General features: G+C 43.7%; 1 protein-coding gene across 1 annotated transcript in view; it reads right to left on the reverse strand.

Annotated features, from left to right (window-relative positions):
• Nucleotides 1-398: 398 nt before the first annotated feature.
• LOC115103043 (contactin-associated protein-like 2) overlaps nt 399-22,465 on the reverse strand; it is a 66,587-nt gene continuing 44,520 nt past the window's right edge. The window contains exons 18-25 of the mRNA XM_065005719.1: nt 11,978-12,196; nt 11,446-11,682; nt 11,028-11,258; nt 10,491-10,624; nt 8,938-9,031; nt 4,923-5,153; nt 3,590-3,664; nt 399-3,259 (exon numbers count right to left, since the gene is read on the reverse strand). Coding sequence (XP_064861791.1) covers nt 3,060-3,259; nt 3,590-3,664; nt 4,923-5,153; nt 8,938-9,031; nt 10,491-10,624; nt 11,028-11,258; nt 11,446-11,682; nt 11,978-12,196 — 1,421 coding nt within the window. The 3' untranslated portion in view covers nt 399-3,059. The remainder of the gene's footprint in view (nt 3,260-3,589; nt 3,665-4,922; nt 5,154-8,937; nt 9,032-10,490; nt 10,625-11,027; nt 11,259-11,445; nt 11,683-11,977; nt 12,197-22,465) is intronic.

Consider the following 22,465-nt stretch of genomic DNA (forward strand, 5'->3'; position numbering starts at 1 on the left):
CAAATCATGCCCAATCTATTGAATTTACCACAGGTGGACTCCAATCAAGTTGTAGTAACACCTCAAGGATGATCAATGGAAACAGGATGCACCTGAGCTCAATTTCAAGTCTTATAGCAAAAGGGTCTGAATACTTATGTAAATAAGGTATTTCTGTTTTTTATTTTTAATAGATTTACAAACACTTCTAAAAACCTGTTTTTGCTTTGTCATTATGGTGTATTGTGTGTAGATTGACGAGGAAAACATTTATTTAATCCATTTTAGAATAAAGCTGTAACACAACAAAATGTAGAAAAAGTGAAGGGGTCTGAATCATTTCTGAAAGCACTGTAGGTGTCAGGAGAGGGTGCATGTTCTGATAGGGAGGCATCTGATGAAAAACCAACCACACTCTGTATGGCAAGGCTTGTTTAATGTTTTATATTAAGACAAAATCACATTACATATGCAATCTCAGGCCTGACATACAATACTGAACTAAAATAACACAAAATGAAGTTGTAAAATCTTTCATTTTGGGGAACATGATCTCGAGCCACTGTAAAAGACCATTTCAACAATGTATGTTTTTCACACAGAATATCAAAAAGAAAACTGCCATTTAATTAGAATTGCAATGAAATAAATGTAAATATATTATAAAAAAGACTTTTGCACGTCATCCCTCAGATAAGAAATGTACAAAATATTTCCAAAGAATTAATGTAAAATAAATTGCACTGCAATGTGGTACTGTTTTTAGTTTTAATTGTCATGCTGCTAATGAAAAGAAAAACAATAATGGAATTTGAAATCCGATGCCAATCATTCATTTGACAAAAGTGGTAAACCAACATAACAAAAAAAAATCTCCATAATATCAATATGCTATATTATGCTTTATTATATCCTATGCTATAATATTATATATTACATTGTGAACTGTGACGTGTTAGATATTCTAATGAAATGTAAGATCATGCTTTCTCATAAAGTGTTGCTCTACAGTAAATGGATATCCTCTGATCATTTTGGTTTATAGAATATTAAAGTATATTGTGTTTCAGTTGCAACTTGACTATTAGCACACACAGTGATGAACAACCAATGTTTTGCTCCTCTTAATAACAATAAACCAAAATGTACCATTGTGAGATGTAGACAGGGATTTACATGTTGATTCAAAACAATAGCCTACATGACAAAATAGCAACACAAAAAAATGTGAAGAAATGACCTAATAATAACAGCTTTGCTGTGGTGCAAATTGAAGGGATTTCATCATCCAATTCAGATTGCTGTGGGCATGTGGGACACTGACATTATATGGAAGGATACATTCTGTTTGCAGATGCTGTTACAGCCTTCAACAGTAACAGCTAATCATTTTATGTTCATTTCAGAGGTTTTCACGACAGTCTCTCATGCTGTCTACATTCCCCTTAGCTCCCCTAATCCTCCAGTTCTTCTCTTCAGCACACACTGTGTTGTCTGTGTAATGCTACTCTGAATTAATCACAGCAATTCCCAAACCACATGATGTGAATATGAGAATCTTAACATGGGGAAAGGCTGACGTAATCTTGTTGGCACTTGTAACATAAAAACATTTAATTTTGTGGGTTATTCTGACTTACTGGGTGAAAATGGTTATCTTATGAATAAGGAAATAAAATGATTAGACATAAAACATACAACCCCACTGTACTCAAATAAACAAATCAAATAACACCTATAGAACACAGGAGGTTGGTGGCACCTTAATAATTGGGGAGGACAGGCTCCTGGTAATGGCTCGAGCGGAATAATTGGAATTGTATCAAATACATCAAACACATGGTGCCATGTGTTTGGTGACGTTCCATTCACTCCGTTTTTGGCCATTATCATGAGCCGTCCTCCCCTCAGCAGCCTCCTGTGCTACAGAACTATACACATTGATACCAACAAAGGCATAGAAGTTCAGGCATTAGTTAAGCGTGTGTATAGTGTATCACTGCCCATGGAGCTGAAGTTAAGCCACGTTCTGTCATTTTCCTTTTAGCATATAGCCACCATCATAAATACATCCCTATTGGCCATACAGTTTTTATTTTGTTCAATATTCAGGGTACAGTCAGTGTGCCCAGAAGGAAATAGTCCAAAACTGAAAGCAGAGTGGCTGAATCTTGAAGGCACATTGGATATTGTCATTACTATACGTAATATGATGCTTGTTTGTACAATAAACCTTTTCATGACAATATCATAGCACTTCCCTCTCAAAAGTCACAATGTTGCCAAATGTGAACCTGTCATATCATGCCAAAAACCAATTTTCCAAGAAGAGCCATCATCATATGTAGCAAGACCGGGGAAACAGATAAAGCATGCTGAATAATTTGGCCCTCCCAAAAAATTATCTGCAAGATAAAAGACACATTTGTGAGGAAATACCAGTGCTACTGTGTGGAATGGTGCAATGAAGGGATGCCATAGTTGTGTAGCATGCCATTGTATTCTACACATAATAAGGACTGCAGTGCAATCAAACCAATACATTACAATGCAATACAATCAAATGTCAGTGACATAAACCTTAATGTGTTTTTCAATCTGTGCAGGGAGAGCATTTTGTCTCTAAGCAACTCACTTGGTACTCATTTGGCAGCAAAGGAACTAGAAGTGTACATTATGTGCTTGACCCATTAAATGCAGGCATAAACATCTCTACAATCAAAGCTAAAAACATTAAGACATCAACAGTAATGAAAAAAATAAATATAAAAAGTGATATTGTTTTTAAAATTTTTAATTCTCAGTCCAGGTGATGCTGTAGTTGTAATAATGGCTCTATGTGAATGACTGATATCATGTTGCCAAAACTCCTCCAACTCCTCACTCAATGTAAATACATTATAGACAAGCCAGCCAATGCACACATCTAGTCCATGGGGAAATCTTCCTATGCCCCATTTACACATTATTCATTCATCATCCTCATCATCATCATCATCAAAGAAAGCCTTGTTCTCACACAGCGAAGTGTGAAGAGCAATGGGCACACCACTGACCAGTACCAAAATGTGAATGTCTGATTAAATGAACCATTCCTTCTTGCTCTCATCAATGGTTTCTGTGAAGGCTGGGTCATTGACAATGATGGCTGCATCGGCACAGTCCGCAGACTCCGCCCCTTTGGCCTCATTGGTGTGGTAGGAGCCCTTGTGACGGAACATATGGCGAATCAGGAACACCAGGGTGCAGAGGATGGTGAAGATGACCACAGCAATGATACCTACAAGTATAAAGGACATTATGAGGTACATGACAATGTGTTCTTTTGAAAAATCGATTACTGGATTTGGCCCTTTTCTATTTATTTTCCTTTTTTATATATTGAATACTGCATTGTTGAGGAAGAGCGTGCAAGTAAGCATTTCACTGTACTGTTTGCACCTGCTGTATCCTGTGCACGTGAGAAATACACTTCGATAAGGGCTGTAAGTAGTAAGCATTTCACGGTATTCGGCGCATGTGAAAAATAAAATGTAATTTCATTTAATTTGACCTTTAAAAACCTCAACAACCCTGTATAGTAGGTGAGTTGATTACTGCCCCTATTCACCTCCGATAATTGCAGCGTTCCGATCAACTCCATCCCGGCTAACTCTTTCCTCATTGAATGGGAATACAGCACCAGCTGAAAAAGGAAACAAAACGGATCAACCACAAAATAACCAAACAATGCTAAAAAAAAAAATGTAAATGCTATGACACATTTTTTACAGAGACAGAATATGTCAATTGTAAACTGGCAAACTTTGGCATCCGATTATTTTTTTAAAACAGGACAGGCGATAAATATAGCATGCAGTATATGCACAGTGTGAGTCATGGGGGGAAGTAGGCGTGGGCTGAGTTAAGAGGGGCAGTCTGCTCTTTTCATCTGACATCTCTGTGGGCACTCTAGTCCATTTGAGTGGATTCTGCAGAATATGTGCAAATCTCTCATCACATATCACCGCCCCCAAAATACACACACACACACACACACACACACACACACACACACACACACACACACACACACACACACACACACACACACACACACAGTGGAGCAGGGATCACAGATACCTCTTACAGGGAGCTGATCTGTTTGCCTTTGGAGCACTATGCAAGGCTCAGATCAAATGATACAAAGATTATTCCTCTTATTCTCATGTTTTTCATCCAAAGCTCTCTTAGTAAAAGTCAGAATATCAATAGTGTAACAATCTATAACTAGTCCCATTAGGCCTAGCTGTGGGACAATTGAAATTGTTTATATTAATCCTTACAAAAGCAGTACCACTAAAAAGATTCATCTGATTTATTGAAACCTCATATGCCTCCATAGGTTAAACATACAAATAGTCACTTAGAGTCCCTGAGGGATAACATTTCATACAGAGCAGAGCAGGCATGAGATAGATATTGTGTTCCCAGTAATGGAGAGATTAAGAGAAGAGGGTGAGTGGCTGGGCAGCAATAGATCTCATGTGTCCGGAAAGCTCATTCCTTTGTGTCCAGAGAACACACCCAGGATCAATACACTGACCCAGTGATAACCATCCTGTAGACCTATCCACAGGAGCTAAACAGCACAGCACATGGGTTTAAATGGTTCAATAGCTGAAGAAGAAAAGTACCACTATTAAATATCATGCCTTGAAGTTTTAATTAAATGTCAAATCTCTTTGGAGGACTGAGTGGACTGCTGGTGCTGCTAGTTGACCACCGACAATATATCTACTGTAAAGGACTACTTTTAAAATGCAGTATTCAAGATGATGGTATCGAGATGTAAATAAACACAACAATTCAATAGAATAGAATAAAATCCCATGATAGGAATAAATGGTTCCATTGGTGGGACAATTAAAGGGGATAGATAGAAACACAGTGATTTACTGTACCTGAGTCCAGGTGCCAGGGGTCATTGGCAGCAGCCATGGGTGAGATGGTGAGAGGAGACGCCCCACAGTTGGACTCCACTAGAATGCCCTGGGTGGTCACTGGGGCGACGATGCCAGACCTCAGTGCTGCCTTCAGAGGGGCGATGTTGTTGAACTGAACTCTGGACAGACAGCCAACGAACCCTGGGGTGTTGTACTTCTCTATGAGGACTGGGTCAATCTGGCCAGTTTCTGATTAAAACAAAGAAAAAAGAAAAACCATCACAGTACTTCTAGATTAGATAGGAGTTCTTCTTGGAGCTGCTGACTGATGCTGCCTGACCACTTAATACTAGTCTACCACCACGATGCACTACTACTCAGCACAACACCGTAAGCCTCCCCAGTTTGATTTATGTTCACTTGAACCTAGTCTCTGGTTGGTGATACTGTATTCCCTGTCCCTAGCTTCCACCAGACAGGCAACTACTGCAGAGACTCCTACTGCAGATATGTTATACTCCAGGGAAAACAGAGTATCCAATTATTTTGCAATATGTTATTCTCCAAGGCAGATAAAGAAGAGTAATTTCACAGTTACATGTAAGAAGGATGTTTCATATGCTCCTAAGTTGAAAAGACAAACACATCCTGTTTGGAACATTAGCCAATGCATTATCTCTACTTTTCAGAAAACACATTGCCATATCTACAGAAAAAGTATTCACCATCTTAGGCTACAGTGACAATGTTTGTTAAAAACAACATAGGCCTGCCTACCTTGCATGAAAAGGAAATGACAAAAAAATATAAATATATCTGAAACAAAGAGTTGCAACAACAACACAAGGTCAAGGTTTACCATAAGGGTCCCCAACACCTACAGATTTACAGTGTAGTTACAGGTAGGCTGTTATTGAAAACACTATGCCACCTCAAGTTTGTCAAATACAGAAGAGTATTACCTGGTTGCCCTGTTGTCCTCCCTGAATGAAGTGGAGCTAACTCTGAGTCTGCCCCCACGGCGCAGCCCCTCTATCCAGAGGAAAAGTCCTTGTCTTATACAGTGCTACCACTGCCCGCTGTATGCCTGTCTATGAGACATGCTTAGTATGTCTTAGCTACCTGTATGTTCGTCTGTCTGCCAGGAACATTTCATTCTGTATCTTCCCTGCTGCCTTTCTGCCTGCTAGTAGTCTGTTTATCTTCTTGCCAATATGTCTATCAATCTCTCTGTCTGTCTTCCTGTGTGTATTACCTGTCTGTATGCCAACCTGTCTGTGTATCTGCCAGGGTGTCTATGTGCCTGAAGCCTTGGTTAGCCAGCGAGCTCTGAATGTGAATGCACCCTAAATGATTCAGCCCAGCTCCTTTCCCTTCCTTCTCTTCTCTTCCTTACAGCCAGACCAGGCAGGGAAAACATGATGATGTCATGGATAAAGTGAGCTAATACATTCACAAACGGAACGAGGCTCGGAGAAAACCTGGATGTGAGTAAAGGATTACAGGATGGGGATCAGGACCGGGCTTTTGTGCTCCCTCCCTCCCTGAGGATGATGTCAGAGATTGTTGTTAATTTATTAATCGAGTGCAGCAGCAAAGCACTCTGGGAAGTTGTAAGGCTTTACCAGCCAGGCACAATGGGGCATTCTACTGTTCTCAGAATAGGATCAGTGTACTGGTGTCTGACTCCTGCTAACACGGTGCTGCTCCCTCCCTTAGTGGAAATCAAACACGCCATGCCATGCGCACATCACTTTATTCTGTTTTCTATTCTACCTTTCTCTATACTGACGAGCTGTGTGCTGCAGTGGTGTGGTTCTTGATGGCCCTATGATCCACACTTTTTTACCCTGAGTTTATCTGAGTGGTGTGGGTGTACTATAGTAGGTGTACTATATCAGTCAGCAGTGGCGATTTTAGCCTGTAAATCTTGGTGGAGCACACTCCATTTTTTTTAGATGCATGACAGCAAAGCCACTACACAACGCTAAACAATACATGAATTGCACTATAACAATGACAAATGGTGCCCACAAACTGTTAGGGCCTACATAAATCTGTCCCTATACCTGGCTATCCGTGGAGCCTTATTTGGCAGCGGAACAGTTAACTCAGCCTCATTTAATGCCTTTTTATATGGCTGACTTGCTTAAACATGTGGTTTCTACCGACAATTGAGATGTACAAACTATGGCATAAGGGAACGATGAGCGGATAAGAGGAAATCCGTCATTTCGATTAAGATATTAATGAGCGAGCTAAGACAGACGATATGACTATTCAGCACTTTTGAAATGTACAACGACATAATTCAAAACAATGAGACGTTCTTACAGTATTCTCCCTGTACACCAAGTCAGAAAGGTAGGATAAATAAAGGGGGCATGTAAGCAGGCAATGAAAGCTCTTACAATATTTGATGATGACATTTCTCTAAAACAGGCCATAGGCTACAAGTGTACCTCCAAGTCAGAACAGTTGGCTAATGTATTATGGGGAAAGGGACCAAATTATTAGGGTGAGGTTACTAACAGCTTACTACACAAAATACAGTTAGTATTACTTTCTTAGCTACATATCTCCCTGGCATATTACATAATTTATGCAGAAGCATACAAGACATTTTTGGCCTTTCCGTTGTTGTGCTGTGCTCACTTCAACAGGAGTCCTTCTTGTGGGCAAAATGTGTTATGAAACTTCTCTGGATTTCTGGTGCTTTCAAGACAACTGGGAACTGAAAAAAAACATGGTTGAATCATGACGTCCGTGATTTTCAGGTCGGAGCTCTCAAAAGAGTCCTAATTTCCCGACTTGGAATTTTTTGTTGGATGACCGTTCAAAGCATATTTTCCCAGTTGGAGCTCGTTTTATTCAAAGTTCCAAGATTTCACAGTTCGGAGTTTCCAGTTGTTTTGAATGCGGCAGAAGTCATGTTGGATTGTCAGCATGGCCAATTAATTCCCATGGTGTTACGTGTGAATGTTTATCCTTTTAAGCTTGGAAAAGAGACCCTTAAACCCAGACTTGGACCACACACCCTCTCCACCGAATAGCAGGCAGGGGAAGAAAAATAGTGATTGCTTTGCAACGCTTGCAGTTAGCAACTGATTCCTTCCAAACCACTCATTGTTGAATTTGCGATCTCCAACTTGTTGTGTAATGTTTATGTCCAATGGCCGATGATCACAGATACGTTTTATCTATAATTTCTCTTCATATGACAAAGACTGAAAATTGTTTGCCAGTAGATTGGCGACATAATTCATGAAGATGACTGCTTGCCTGGCTTGCTAGCTAGGATTTTGAAAGTATGTTGTTGACATGATCAGTCCAATCAAAGCTACGGTAGATATAACGTGATTTGACATCATTTTATCTGTGGCCAATAACCTTGAGCCTTCTTGAATGGGCACTTCTAATGTAAATCTATGGCAGCACCCAAGGGGGGCTTGAACGTAGTGTCCCCATGAGTGACAGAACACTGAGCCAATCACGGCAGAACTAGAGAAGATTACCAACCCCTACGCTCTATATTTTCCGCTGGCTGCCCATCCACCACAGAAAACACTGAGCTAGGCTGAAACACCTGCATTTTGGAGCTGCCTTACTCAAGATAGCAAAAAAGAGACAATGTTCTTATGTAGCTTTTTCTTTTTCTTTTTTTACATTGTTTTTAAACTGATATGTACACGTATTTATGCCAAAATAACATGCAAAACAGGCACTGCCCCACTTGCCCTGACATCACCATTACCAGATATATTTGATGCCCTCTTTCCATATATTAATACACCTGGACTAAACAAGATCAATCACTCAGTCATGGAAAAAAAAAATATATATATATGGTTTTGTGTTTTTTCAGAAACACACAGAACCAGAGTCCTGATTTAATCACTCTTGGACAAATTCAAAGAGATCAATGCAAGTAACTCTGACTTCCGTGTAAATAATACATTGATTCCACGCATGATACACAGCATTCCTTATATTTACACTCCAGTAGGAATACATGGATTATATCGACACTTACCAAAGACTTTGCCCAGGAATATAGTTTTAACCAGGTTGAACTTGGTGTCAGAGCCAGCAGGCAGAGTGTAGCTGACTGGGGGGTAATGGTCCAACTGGAAAAGAACATCACGATATGGTCATCAATCATGTTATATTACAGTCAGTTATAAACCCAACAGCCGGCTATTTTATTTTTGTTAATTACTACCACCTAGTGGTGTATTTTAAACAGCATATGCCTGGAAATCCTAACTGATGCCAGTGTATCATGCATTATCGAAATCCGATAAACAAACAGAAATAAACTGTGCTAAAAAGCACAATGCACTATAAACCACTTCCACAGGAAAGGTGGGTCTGGTGTGTTGCAAAAAGCCTAATGCAGTCTGAGAGGACACAGAACAAATATGTATTTTGGATTTAATGGTATCAGCAAATCCCTCTCACCGAGAAGGGTGTCCTCCCTTCCTGATAGCAGAGCACTAGTGTTCTACCTTTGAACTGCTTTATGAAAAGTGCTATATCTATAGTCTGTGTAGCTATCAAACTGAATCAAGGCTGTAACATAACAAAATGTGGAAGAAGTCAAGGGGTCTGAATACTTTCCGAATGCACCTGTAGGAGAGGTGCATGCCAGCAGATGAGGAAATTTGGCCAGGATGGAATAAATTATATAGGAAAACCAAAAAAAAGAGCAAAAGTAAAGTAGGGGTGAAAAAAGCACTACACTCTTAGAAAAATACTAGCTATTTAGAACCTAAAATGGTACTTTGGCTAGCCCCATAGGATAACCCTTTGAATAACCCCCTTTGGTGTCATGTTCTGACCATAGTTCTTTTGTGTTTTCTTTGTTTTAGTGTTGGTCAGGACGTGAGCTGAGTGGGCATTCTATGTTGTGTGTCTAGTTTTCCCGTTTCTATGTTTGGCCTGATATGGTTCTCAATCAGAGGCAGGTGTTAGTCATTGTCTCTGATTGGGAACCATATTTAGGTAGCCTGTTTTGTGTTGGGTTTTTGTGGGTGGTTGTCTTCTGTCTTCGTGAGTCTGCACCAGACAGAACTGTTTCGTTTTTTTTCACATTTGTTGTTTTGTATTTTGTAGTGTTCACGTTTATCGTCTTTATTAAACATGATGAACACTAAACACACTGCGCTTTGGTCCTCTCCTTCGTCCACAGAAGAAAGCCGTTACATTTGGTTCCAAGTAGAACCCTTTTGGGATCCGTGTTGGACCCTTAGCACCCCCAGGGGTACGCCAAATAAAAATGATTCATATTTTTGAAAGTCTAATTTAGTCTGAGAGTGGTCCCAACCTGGGACTCAAGTGGAGCATTAGAGTCCTACCTTTCAACTGCTTGATGAAAATGAAAATGTTTTTTAGCTAAAACTACATCATTGTTAAGATTTTTACCTGCAGCCTAAAGTAGTCAGAGGGAAAATACATTTCAGGACATTGGCAAATCCCACTGTGTGATAGATCACCCTTTGTGGTAGTGGAACACTAGGGTCATCCTGGAGCTGCAGCTGAAAAGTGCTCCATAGATAGATAAAGCAACGTCTTCATTATTATCACCTGCAGCCGTATGTTCCTCTCCTGCCTGGAGATGTTGATGTGGTGGGGCTGCCCGTTGGCCATGTTGCGCTGGTCCAGGTCGATAGTGAACGGCTCCCTCAGGCCTCCCAGGCTGTAGCGGATCTGAAGTGTTCCTGACAGAGGGAGATGGAATGCCCAGTCAGTCCCAATGTGTCTTAATCATATTCATATAGTTGTCCACCCATTATCTCACAGGCTTTGAAACATGGTTAGAGTATCAAACTCAAGTGGCAATTGTATTTTAAATTAAGCTCTACATTGCTAAAATACTAAATTGACCATCACTCTCTCTTTCTGCTGTTTCAGTTATTCATGCATCTGCCTCGAACCATGCCCAACCTGTGTGTTGCACTATTTAATTAGCTATTGAGCTAATTCCCTGTACATTCTGCGGTTCTTTGCTGGCTAAACCATTAACTTCACCTTCCAAGCCTTTCAAACCCTTTAAACGGATGGCCAGTATTGCTCTCACATTCTCTCAAGCATTTTAAACCCTTTGAGCAGTTGCCCTCTCACCATTGTGTCTGAGCACCACAGCCAGGTAGTCCTGGGTCCTGGAGCTGATGTAGACCAGGATGCTGGGGGTGTTGGAGGTGCTGAAGCTGAACACCAGCTCCTCCTGTGTAAGGTTGCCCTCCGTGGGCAGCAGGGGAGACAGGCCCTTCACATCCCTGATGGCTGGAAGGCCCCCCTCGGGAAGGAAGTCGTAACGAACGAGTGTTCCACTCTCGAAGTAGCCACCCACGTCTGATACACACATTAGGCACAAGGCAGCAATACAAAATATCAGCAGACGTTTGAGAAATTGACACGCGAATTGATATTAGCCACCCAAAAGCAAAGGGTAAAGTTAGAGTTGTAACATTGTGAAGTTGAAATAAAACGAAAACATTTTGAGTTACCATTCTCTCACATGGCTGTGACTATATTTTACCTTCAGTGCAGAAGGGCCCGTCATACGCCGTCAAGGTGCAGTCGCATGAGTAACCGTTGTATTTCTCCATGCACTGGCCACCGTTTCTGCAGTGCTGTCCATAGCTGGTGCAGTGGCCAGAGCAGCCAGGCTTCACCCCCGGGGTGACCTTCGCCCTCTCCTCCAGGTCAAGGGTCACACCGTTCATCTTCAGGGCACGGATACATCCTAGGAAGCCCCTCTGGCCACCCGATGCACCTGAAGGATAACGTTTATGACAAAAAGTCTCATTAGACATTTTGGTTTACAACAACTTTGATACCAAGTACACTTCTGATAAAAAAATTGTAAACTCAAGTTTTTTAAAACTTGTTAGTTGTTGACTTGACATCCTAATAGCTTTTGACATTGTTTCTGTGTGTAAACTGTGTGGGCCTGTATAAGTCGGGTCCAAACACCATGAGCTGAGCACCAGTTGTCTTACAAACATAGACATATAAACCTGATCATCATTACCCTATGTGGTGGGAGGCAGGAAGGAAGGATGTCTTACCGACATAGAGTTGGCTGTAAAGCTCCAGGCGAGTGTGACCCTGTGGGGGTGCAGGGCGAACCTCCTTGAACTGCCCATCCAGCTGCAGCACAGCCTCCTTCACGTTGCGCTCAGCCACCACCCTGTGCCACTGGTCATCATTAAGAGGAGTGGATGACCTCACACTCAGCTCCACCAGACCGTTGCCCACATCAAAGGAAAAGGACACCACCGTGGCAGCTGGGCAGGAGAGGACAGAGCGGAAGGCATCAGATACGGTTTTGGGTGAGTCTGATAAACAGGCTTTAGATCTTCAGAAGTGGAAAGGTTTAGTCTCTGCCTTATGAGCCAGTGGGGACAAAGGGGATACGTACGCTTTGGGTGAGAAACAGCTGAATTATGAGGTGGAAATCTGTCAAGGAGGTCGTTTATGAAGCAAAGATTAAGCTGGGGCCTATGCCTTGGTCTGAGAGACCTTGGTCTGTTTGGGAGTGGTTAAAAAGTTAACAAGCATTTTTAGGGAAACTGAACTTCCACTTCAAGGTTATTATAGTTTTGTGTTTTTATATTCGTTTTTATTTCTATTAGTTTTAAGATTTGTATTTGATTTTCAGTTTAGTTTCAGATCTACCCTGCTAGTTTTTATTTAGTTTAAGTTTTAGAAAAATGTATATTTCATGTTTATATTACCAATATGGAAAAAAACTATATTTCAATATATTTAATGTCACGTAAAATATATTATGAATACATATAGATACATTTGCATGTAATGCCTGACAATACTCCAGAAATGCATGGCTATGACATCTAGTCTACACAGGGTGGCCAAAGTGGTTCCTAATTTGACTTATTTTTTATTTTTGACCCCTTTTCCGTGATATCCAATTGGCAGTTACAGTCTTATCCCATCGCTGCAACTCCCCTACGGACTCAGGAGAGGCAAAGGTCAAGAGCCATGTGTCGTCCGAAACACGAAGCCAGCCGCCCCAATGTTTCAGAGGAAACACCATCCAGTTGGCACCCAGAGTCAGCTTGCAGGCACATGTCCCACCACAAAACCATGTATTTCTGTTCTTGTTCCCAAGAAAGCTAAGGTAACTGAACTAAATGACTATCGCCCGTAGCACTCACTTCAGTCATCATGAAGTGCTTTGAGAGACTAGTCAAGGATCATATCACCTCCACCTTACCTGATACCCTAGATCACACCAATCGGTCCACATATGATGCAATCGCCATCACACTGCACACTGACCTATCCCATCTGGGCAATATAAATACCTATATAAGAATGCTGTTCATTGACTACAGCTCAGCATTCAACACCATAGTACCCTCCGAACTCATCATTAACCTTGAGATCCTGGGTCTCGACCCCACCCTGTGCAACTGGGTCCTGGACTTCCTGACGGGCCGCCCCAGGTGGTGAAGGTAGGAAACAACATCTCCACTCCGCTGATTCTCAACATTGGGGCCCCACAAGGGTGTGTGCTCAGCCCCCTCCTGCACTCCCTGTTCACCCATGACTGCGTGGCCATGCATGCCTCCAACTCAATCATCAAATTTGCAGACGACACTACAGTGGTAGGCTTGATTACCAACAATGACGAGATAGCCTACAGGGAGGAGGTGAGGGCCCTCGGAGTGTGGTGTCAGGAAAATAACCTCTCACTCAATATCAGCAAAACAAAAGAGATGATCATGGACTTCAAGAAACAGCAAAGGGAGCACCCCCTTATCCACATTGATGGGACAGCAGTGGAGAAGCTGGAAAGATTTAAGTTCCTCTGTGTTCATATCACAGACAAACTGAAATGGTCCACGCACACAGACAGTGTGGTGAAGAAGGCGCAACAGTGCCTCATCAACCACAGGAGGCTGAAAAAATGTGGCTTGTCACCAAAAACACTCACCAGCTTTTACAGGTGCACAATTGAGAGCATCCTGTCGGGCTGTATCACAGCCTGGTACGGCAACTCCACCACCCACAACCGCAGAGCTCTCCAGAGGGTGGTGCGATCTACACAACGCATCACCGGGGGCAAACTACCTGCCCTCCAGGACACCTACAACACCCGATGTCACAGACAGGCAAAAAAGAGGACAATAACCACCAGAGCCACTACCTTTTCACCCCGCTTCGATCCAGAAGGCGAGGTCAGTACAGATGCATCAAAGCTGGGACAGAGAGATTGAAAAACAGCTTCTATCTCAAGGCCATCAGATGTTTCAACAGCCACCACTTGCACAGAAAGGTGGCTGCCTACCTACAGACCTGATATGATTGACCACTTTAATAAATGGAACACTAGTCACTTTAATAATGCCTCTTTAAGAATGTTTACATATCTCGCATTACTCATTTCATACAGCTGAAGTCAGAAGTTTACATACACCTTAGCCAAATACATTTAAACTCAGTTTTTCACAATTCCTGACATTTAATCCTTGTAAAAATTCCCTGTCTTAGGTCAGTTAGGATCACCACTTTATTTTAAGAATGTGAAATGTCAGAATAATAGTAGAGAGAATGATTTATTTCAGCTTGTATTTCTTTCATCACATTCCCAGTGGGTCAGAAATTTACATACAGTCAATTGCTATTTGGTAACAATCCCTTTAAATGGTTTAACTTTGTTAAAATGTTTCGGGTAGCCTTCCACAAGCTTCTCATAATAAGTAAGAATTTTGGCCCATTCCTCCTGACAGAGCTGGTGTAACTGAGTCAGGTTTGTAGGCCTCCTTGCTCGCACATGCTTTTTCAGTTCTGCCCACAAATTTTCTATGGGATTGAGGTCAGGGCTTTGTGATGGCCACTCCAATACCTTGACTTTGTTGTCCTTAAGCCATTTTGCCACAACTTTGGAAGTATGCTTGGGTTCAATGTCCATTTGGAAGACCCATTTGCGACCAAGCTTTAACTTCCTGACTGATGTCTTGAGATTTTGCTTCAATATATCCACATAATTCTCCTCCTCATGATGCCACCTAGTTTGTGAAGTGCACCAGTCCCTCCTGCAGCAAAGCACCCCGACAACATGATGCTGCCACACACGTGCTTCACGGTTGGGATGCTGTTCTTCGGCTTGCAAGCCTCCCCTTTTACTCCAAACACAACGATGGTCATTATGGCCAAACAGTTCATCAGACCAGATGACATTTCTCCTAAAGTTCGATATTTGTACCCATGTACAGTTGCAAACCCTAGTCTGGAGTTTTTATGGTGGTTTTGGAGCGGTGGCTTCTTCCTTGCTGAGCAGCCTTTCAAGTTATGTCGATATAAGAGTCATTTTACTGTGGATATAGATACTTTTGTAACTGTGTCCTCCAGCATCTTCACAAGGTCCTTTGCTGTTGTTCTGTGATTGATTTTCACTTTTTGCACCAAAGTACGTTCATCTCTAGGAGACAGACCGCGTCTTCTTCCTGAGCGGTATGACGGCATCGTGGTCCCATGGTGTTTATACTTGCGTACAATTATTTTTTCACCTGTCCTCATTATTCTCTCCAGCCCCTCCAGGTGTCGCTTGTTTTCCCCAGTGTATTTATCCCTGTGTTTCCTGTCTCTCTGTGCCAGTTCGTCTTGTATGTTTCCAAGTCTACCAGCGGGTTTTCCCGTTCTCCTTCTGTTTGCATTCACCTTTTTCCTAGTCCTCCCGGTTTTGAGCCTGTTTCTCGACTTTGTACCCGCCTGCCTGACCATTCTGCCTGCCTTGAACACGAGCTTGTCTGCCACTCAGTACCTCCTGGACTCTGATCTGGTTTTGACCTTTTTGCCTGTCCACGACCATTCTCTTGCCTACCCCTTTGGATTAATAAACATTGTAAGACTCCAACCATCTGCCTCCCGTGTCTGCATCTGGGTCTCGCCTTGTGCCTTGATAGTACGAACTGGCCATGACAGACCTAGCAGACTTGGACCAGCTCTGCCACGCTGTCTCCCTGCAGGGAGTCACCATTAGGAGACATGAGGAGTTGGTACAGGTCCTTTTGGAAGGGCTCATTTCCTTGACAGAATGCCATGACCATGGGTTAAAGTCTATTATGAAGCAAATCAGGTAGTTAGCTCAGAGGCTGCCTGCCATCTTTGAAAAACCCCAGTCACACAGTAATTTTTCCCCTATCTGTGGTGAGATTGTACAGCCTATCCCGGCTCCCCGAGAACCCCGCTTACCACCTCCGGAGTGAAATTCGGGGAATCCTTTCTCAGTGCTTGCTTGTTTTTGAGCTACAGCGATCTCTGTTTCCTTCAGACAGATCACAGATGGCATATATTATTACGCTAATGTCGGGAAGGGGGCTCTCCTGGGCTTCATGGCAGAAGTGAGAAAGGTATTTGAATCTCTGGTTTCCGGGAGAAAGGCGGCCAGTAAACTGCTCGTCTTACGTCAAAACTCCCGTAGAGTGGCAGACTATGCAATGGACTTTTGCACGTTGGCCGCTGAGAGTGCCTGGAATCCGGAGTCTCTTTTCGATACTCTTCTGCACGGATTATCTGAGGAGGTTAAGGATGAGCTAGCTTCTAGGGAACTGCCTGTGGACCTCGACTCCCTTATCGCCTTTACCTAAGGGAACACAAGAGTGAGAGGAGGTCTGGTCTCGGGCACACTCATGCACCCGATATGGCGCGTTCACCTATGGAATCCGGAAGTTTCCGAAGGCAGCTCTTTCGGGAGGAGGTCCATCCGGACCCCTCGCATCAATTTGTGGTGGAAGTGGATGCTTTGGATGTTGGAGTGGGGGCCATCCTGTCCCAGCGATCTGCCCAGGACCAGAAGCTTCATCCATGTGCCTTCCTGTCCCATCGTCTCAATCCTGCTGAAAGGAACTACAATGTTGGCAACCGAGAACTCCTGGCTGTGAAGATGGCATTAGAAGAGTGGCGGCACTGGCTGGAAGGAGCAGAACAGCCATTCTTGGTCTGGACCGACCATACAAACCTGGAAAATCTCTGTACAACCAAGCGCCTCACCTCCAGGCAGGCCCGGTGGGCCTTCCTGTTCAACAGATTTAACTTCACCATCTCCTACCGCCCAGGGTCAAAGAATGTGAAGCCTGATGCCCTCTTCCGCCTATACAGTTCCTCTGCCACACCCTCGACCTCTGAAAACATTCTCCCTACCTCATGCCTTGTCGCCACTGTGGATTGGGGTATTGAGAACCTGGTCTGTGAGGCACAACACTCCCAGCCTGGACGTGAAGGAGGCCCGGATAACCGGCTGTTTGTCTCTAATCCAGTCCGGTCCCGGGTCCTGGAATGAGCTCATTCCTCCAGGCTGTCCTGTCATCCAGGGTCCGGTTGTACACTAGCCTTCCTTCGACAACATTTCTGGTGGCCCACAATGGTCCCTGACGTCTCTTCCTTCGTCACCGCATGCACTGTGTGTGCTCAAAACAAGACTCCACGGCAAGCTCATTCTGGCCTCCTGCAGCCACTACCGGTTTCTCATCGTCCCTGGTCTTATATCTCTGGACTTTGTCACTGGGCCCCCTCCGTCTGATGGCAACACTGTCATTCTGACGGTAGTCGACCGGTTCTCCAAGGCTGCCCATTTCATTCCTCTCCCCAAACTACCTTCTGCCAAGGAGACAGCCCAGCTTATTGTGCAGCATGTCTTCCAGATCCATGGACTCCCGGTAGACATGGTCTCCAATTGGGGTTCTCGTCTCAGTTCTGGAAGGCATTCTGCACCCTTATAGGGTCGTTGGCCAGCCTGTCATCCGGATTCCATCCCCAAACTAACGGTCAGTCGGAGTGAGCAAACCAAGACCTGGAGACCACCTTAAGGTGCCTGGTCTCAACCAACCCCACTACCTGGAGCTGTCAACTAGTCTGGGTGGAGTAGGCCCAGAACACTCTTCCTAGTTCTGCCATGGGACTCTCCCCTTTCGAGTGCTCCATGGGGTATCAGCCTCCACTCTTCCGTGAACAAGAGCAGGAGGTCAGCGTACCCTCGGCCCAGATGTTTGTCCGCCGCTGTTAACGTACCTGGAAGAGCCAGGGCGGCTATTCTCAAGACCAATTCCAGGTGTCGTTGATGAGCGGACCGTCGTCGGACCCCAGCTCCCCGCTATCGCATTGGGCAGAGGGTATGGCTGTCCACACAGCCCCCTGCCCCTTCGGATAGAGTCCCACAAACTGTCCCCTTGTTTCATCGGTCCTTTTCCCATCTCCAGAGTCATAAGTTCCACTGCTGATTTAAGTCAAAACTGTAACTTGGCCACTCAGGAGCATTCTCTGTCTTCTTGGTAAGCAACTCCAGTGTAGATTTGGCTTTGTTTCCAAATCAAATCTATTTGTCACATACACATGGTTAGCAGGTGTTAATGCAAGTGTAGTGAAATGCTTGTGCTTCTAGTTCCGACCATGCAGTAATATCTAACAAGTAATATAACCTAACAATTTCACAAAAACTACCTAATATACACAAGAGTAAAGGAATGAATACGAATATGTACATAAAAATATATAAATGAGTGATGGTCTAACGGCATAGGCAAGATGCAGTAGATGGTATAGAGTACAGTATATACATATGAGATAAGTAATGTAGGAATGAAAACATTATATGAAGTGGCATTGTTTAAAGTGGCTAGTGATACATTATATCAAGATGGCAAGATGCAGTAGATGGTATAGCGTACAGTATATACATATGAGATGAGTAATGTAGGGTATGAGAACATTAAATAAAGTGGCATTGTTTAAAGTGGCTAGCGATACATTTAATTACATCCAGATGGTAAGATGCAGTAGATGGTATAGCATACAGTATATACATATGAAATGAGTAATGTAGGGTAAGTAAACGTTATATAATATAAAGTGGCTAGTGATAAATTGATTACATCAATTTTTCCATTATTAAAGTGGCTGGAGTTGAGTCAGTATGTTGGCAGCAGCCACTCAATGTTAGTGATGGCTGTTTATCAGTCTGATGGCCTTGAGATAGAAGCTGTTGTTCAGTCTCTCGGTCCCCGCTTTGATGCACCTGTACTGGCCTCGCCTTCTGGATGATAGCGGAGTGAACAGGCAGTGGCTGGGGTGGTTGTTGTCCTTGATTATATTTTTTGGCCTTCCTGTGACATCGGGTGGTGTAGGTGTCCTGGAGGGCAGGTAGTTTGCACCCAGTGATGTGTTGTGCAGACCTCACTACCCTCTGGAGAGCCTTCCGGTTATGGGCGGAGCAGCTGCCGTACCAGGCGGTGATACAGCCTGACAGGATGCTCTCGATTGTGCATCTGTAAAAGTTTGTGAGTGTTTTTGGTGACAAGCCAAATTTCTTCAGCCTCCTGAGGTTGAAGAGGCCCTGCTGCGCCTTCTTCACCACGCTGTCTGTATGGGTGAATCATTTCAGTTTGTTCGTGATGTGTACGCCGAGGAACTTAAAACTCCACCCTCTCCACTACTGTCCCGTCAATGTAGATAGGGGGCTGCTCCCTCTGCTGTTTCCGGAAGTCCACGATCATCTCCTTTGTTTTGTCGACATTGAGTGTGAGGTTATTTTCCTGACACCACACTCCGAGGGCCCTCACCTCCTCCCTGTAGGCCTTCTCGTTGTTGCTGGTAATCAAGCCTACCACTGTAGTGTCATCTGCAAACTTGATGATTGAGTTGGAGGCGTGCATGGCCACGCAGTCGTGGGTGGACAGGGAGTACAGGAGAGGGCTGAGAACGCACCCTGGTTGGGGACCCAGTGTTGAGGATCAGCGGGGTGGAGATGTTGTTACCTACCCTCACCACCTGGGGCGGCCCGTCAGGAAGTCCAGGACCCAGTTGCACAGGGCGGGGTCGAGACCCAGGGTCTCGAGTTTAATGACGAGTTTGGAGGGTACTATGGTGTTAAATGCTGAGCTGTAATCGATGAACAGCATTCTTACATAGGTATTCCTCTTGTCCAGATGGGTTAGGGCAATGTGAAGTGTGATGGCGATTGCGTCGTCTGTGGACCTATTGGGGCGGTAAGCAAATTGGAGTGGGTTTAGGGTGTCAGGTAGGGTGGAGGTGATATGGTCCTTCACTAGTCTCTCAAAGCACTTCATGATGACGGAAGTGAGTGCTACAGGGCGGTAGTCATTTAGCTCAGTTACCTTAGCTTTCTTGGGAACTGGAACAATGGTGGCCCTCTTGAAGCATATGGGGACAGCAGACTGGGATAAGGATTGATTGAATATGTCTGTAAACACACCAGCCAGCTGGTCTGCGCATGCTCTGTGGACGTGGCTCTGGGGATGCCGTCTGGGCCTGCAGCCTTGCGAGGGTTAACACGTTTAAATGTTTTACTCGCGTTGGCTACAGTGAAGGAGAGCCAGCAGGTTTTGGTATTGGGCTGTGTCAGTGGCACTGTACTGTCCTCAAAGCGAGCAAAAAAGTTGTTTAGTCTGTCTAGGAGCAAGGCATCGTGATCCGCGATGGGGCTGGTTTTTCTTTTGTAGTCCGTGATTGACTGTAGACCCTGCCACATACCTCTCGTGTCTGAGCCATTGAATTGCGACTCCACTTTGTCTCTGTACTGACGCTTAGCTTGTTTGATTGCCTTGCGGAGGGCATAGCTACACTGTTTGTATTCGGTCATGTTTCCAGTCACCTTGCCCTGATTTAAAGCAGTGGTTCGCACTTTCAGTTTTGCGCGAATTCTGCCATCAATCCATGGTTTCTGGTGTGGGAATGTTTTAATAGACGCTGTAGGTACAACATCACCGATGCACTTGTTAATAAACTCGCACACCGAATCAGCGTATTCGTCAATTTTGTTGTTTGCCGCAATGCGGAACATATCCAAGTCCACGTGATCGAAGTAATCTTGAAGCTTGGAATCCGATTGGTCAGACCATCGTTGAACAGACCTAAGCACGGGAGCTTCCTGTTTTAGTTTCTGTCTATAGGCAGGGAGCAACAAAATGGAGTCGTGGTCAGCTTTTCCGAAGTGAGGGCGGGGGAGGTCCTTAAATGCGTCGCGGAAGTTAGAATAACAGTGGTCTAGGGTTTTGCCAGCCCTGGTAGCACAATCGATATGCTGATAGAATTTGGGGAGCCTTGTTTTCAGATTAGCCATGTTAAAATCGCCGGCTACAATAAATGCAGCCTCAGGATATGTGGTTTCCAGTTTACATAGACTGGACATTGGCGAGTAGTATGCTTGGGAGCGGTGCGCAATGTGCCTGTCTAAGGAGCCTGACCAGAACACCGCTCCGTCTGCCCCTTCTTCTACAGAGTCGTTGTTTTGGGTCACCGGCTGGGATCCGATCCATTGTCCTGGGTGGTAGGCCAAACAGAGGATCCGCTTTGGGAAAGTCGTATTCCTGGTCGTAATGTTGGTGAGTTGATGTTGCTCTTATATCCAATAGTTCCTCCCTACTGTATGTAATAAAACCTAAGATTACCTGGGGTAAGAATGTAAAATATCCTGCATAGTTTCCTAGGAACGCGAAGCGAGGCGCCCATCTCTGTTATTGTCCTGAACTTCTCTCTTACACGGAACCCAAACCGACTGTGTGCGTACGTCATCGTGCATACATTTATTTTGTCCCCCTACACCAAATGCGATCACGACACGCAGGTTAAAATATCAAAACAAACTCTGAACCAATGACATTAATTTGGGGACAGGTCGAAAAGCATTAAACATTTATGACAATTTAGCTAGTTAACTTGCACTTGCTAGCTAATTTGTCCTATTTAGCTAGCTTGCTGTTGCTGGGATATAAACATTAGGTTGTTATTTTTTTACCTGAAATGCACAAGGTCCTCTACTCCGACAATTAATTCACACATAAAACGGTCAACCGAATCGTTTCTAGTCATCTCTCCTCCTTCCAGGCCTTTTCATCTTTGAAATTACATTGTGATTGGCATTTAAACATTCATAGTATTACCACGACAACTGGCAACACAGTTCGTCTTTCAATCATCCACGTGGGTATAACCAATTAGGAGATGGCATGTGAGTACCTGCTTCTATAAACCAATGGGGAGATGGGAGAGGCAGTTTTTGCAGTGCGATCTGCATCAGAAATAGAAAGGACTTCTATTTTAGCCCTTGGCAACGCAGACGATGTGTGCAATAATTGAATAACATAGATTTCTAAATTTATTTTGCAAAGCGAGTGATGTAGTCAGGGTATTAGTGTCTGGTGTAAAGCAGACTGAAGCAGGTTTTCCTCTAGGATTTTGCTTGTGCTTAGTTCCATCCCATTTATTTTCACTGTCATTTAGGTCATTATTGAGTCACTACAATGTGGTTGATCCATCCTCAGTTTTCTTCCATCACAGCCATTGAACTCTGTAGCTGTTTTAAAATCCCCAATGGCCTCATGGTGACATTACTAAGCAGTTTCCCTCCTGTCCTGCAGCTCAGTTCAGAAGGAAGACTGCATCTTTGATGTGTCTGGGTGTTTTAATACATCATCCACAACACAATTATTAACTTGACCATGGTTAAAGATATATTCACTGTCTCATTTGTTATTGTTACCCATCTACCAATCACTGCCCTTCTTTGAGGC

This window comes from Oncorhynchus nerka, linkage group LG20 (assembly GCF_034236695.1).
Source record: "Oncorhynchus nerka isolate Pitt River linkage group LG20, Oner_Uvic_2.0, whole genome shotgun sequence".
Taxonomy (NCBI): Eukaryota; Metazoa; Chordata; class Actinopteri; order Salmoniformes; family Salmonidae; genus Oncorhynchus; species Oncorhynchus nerka.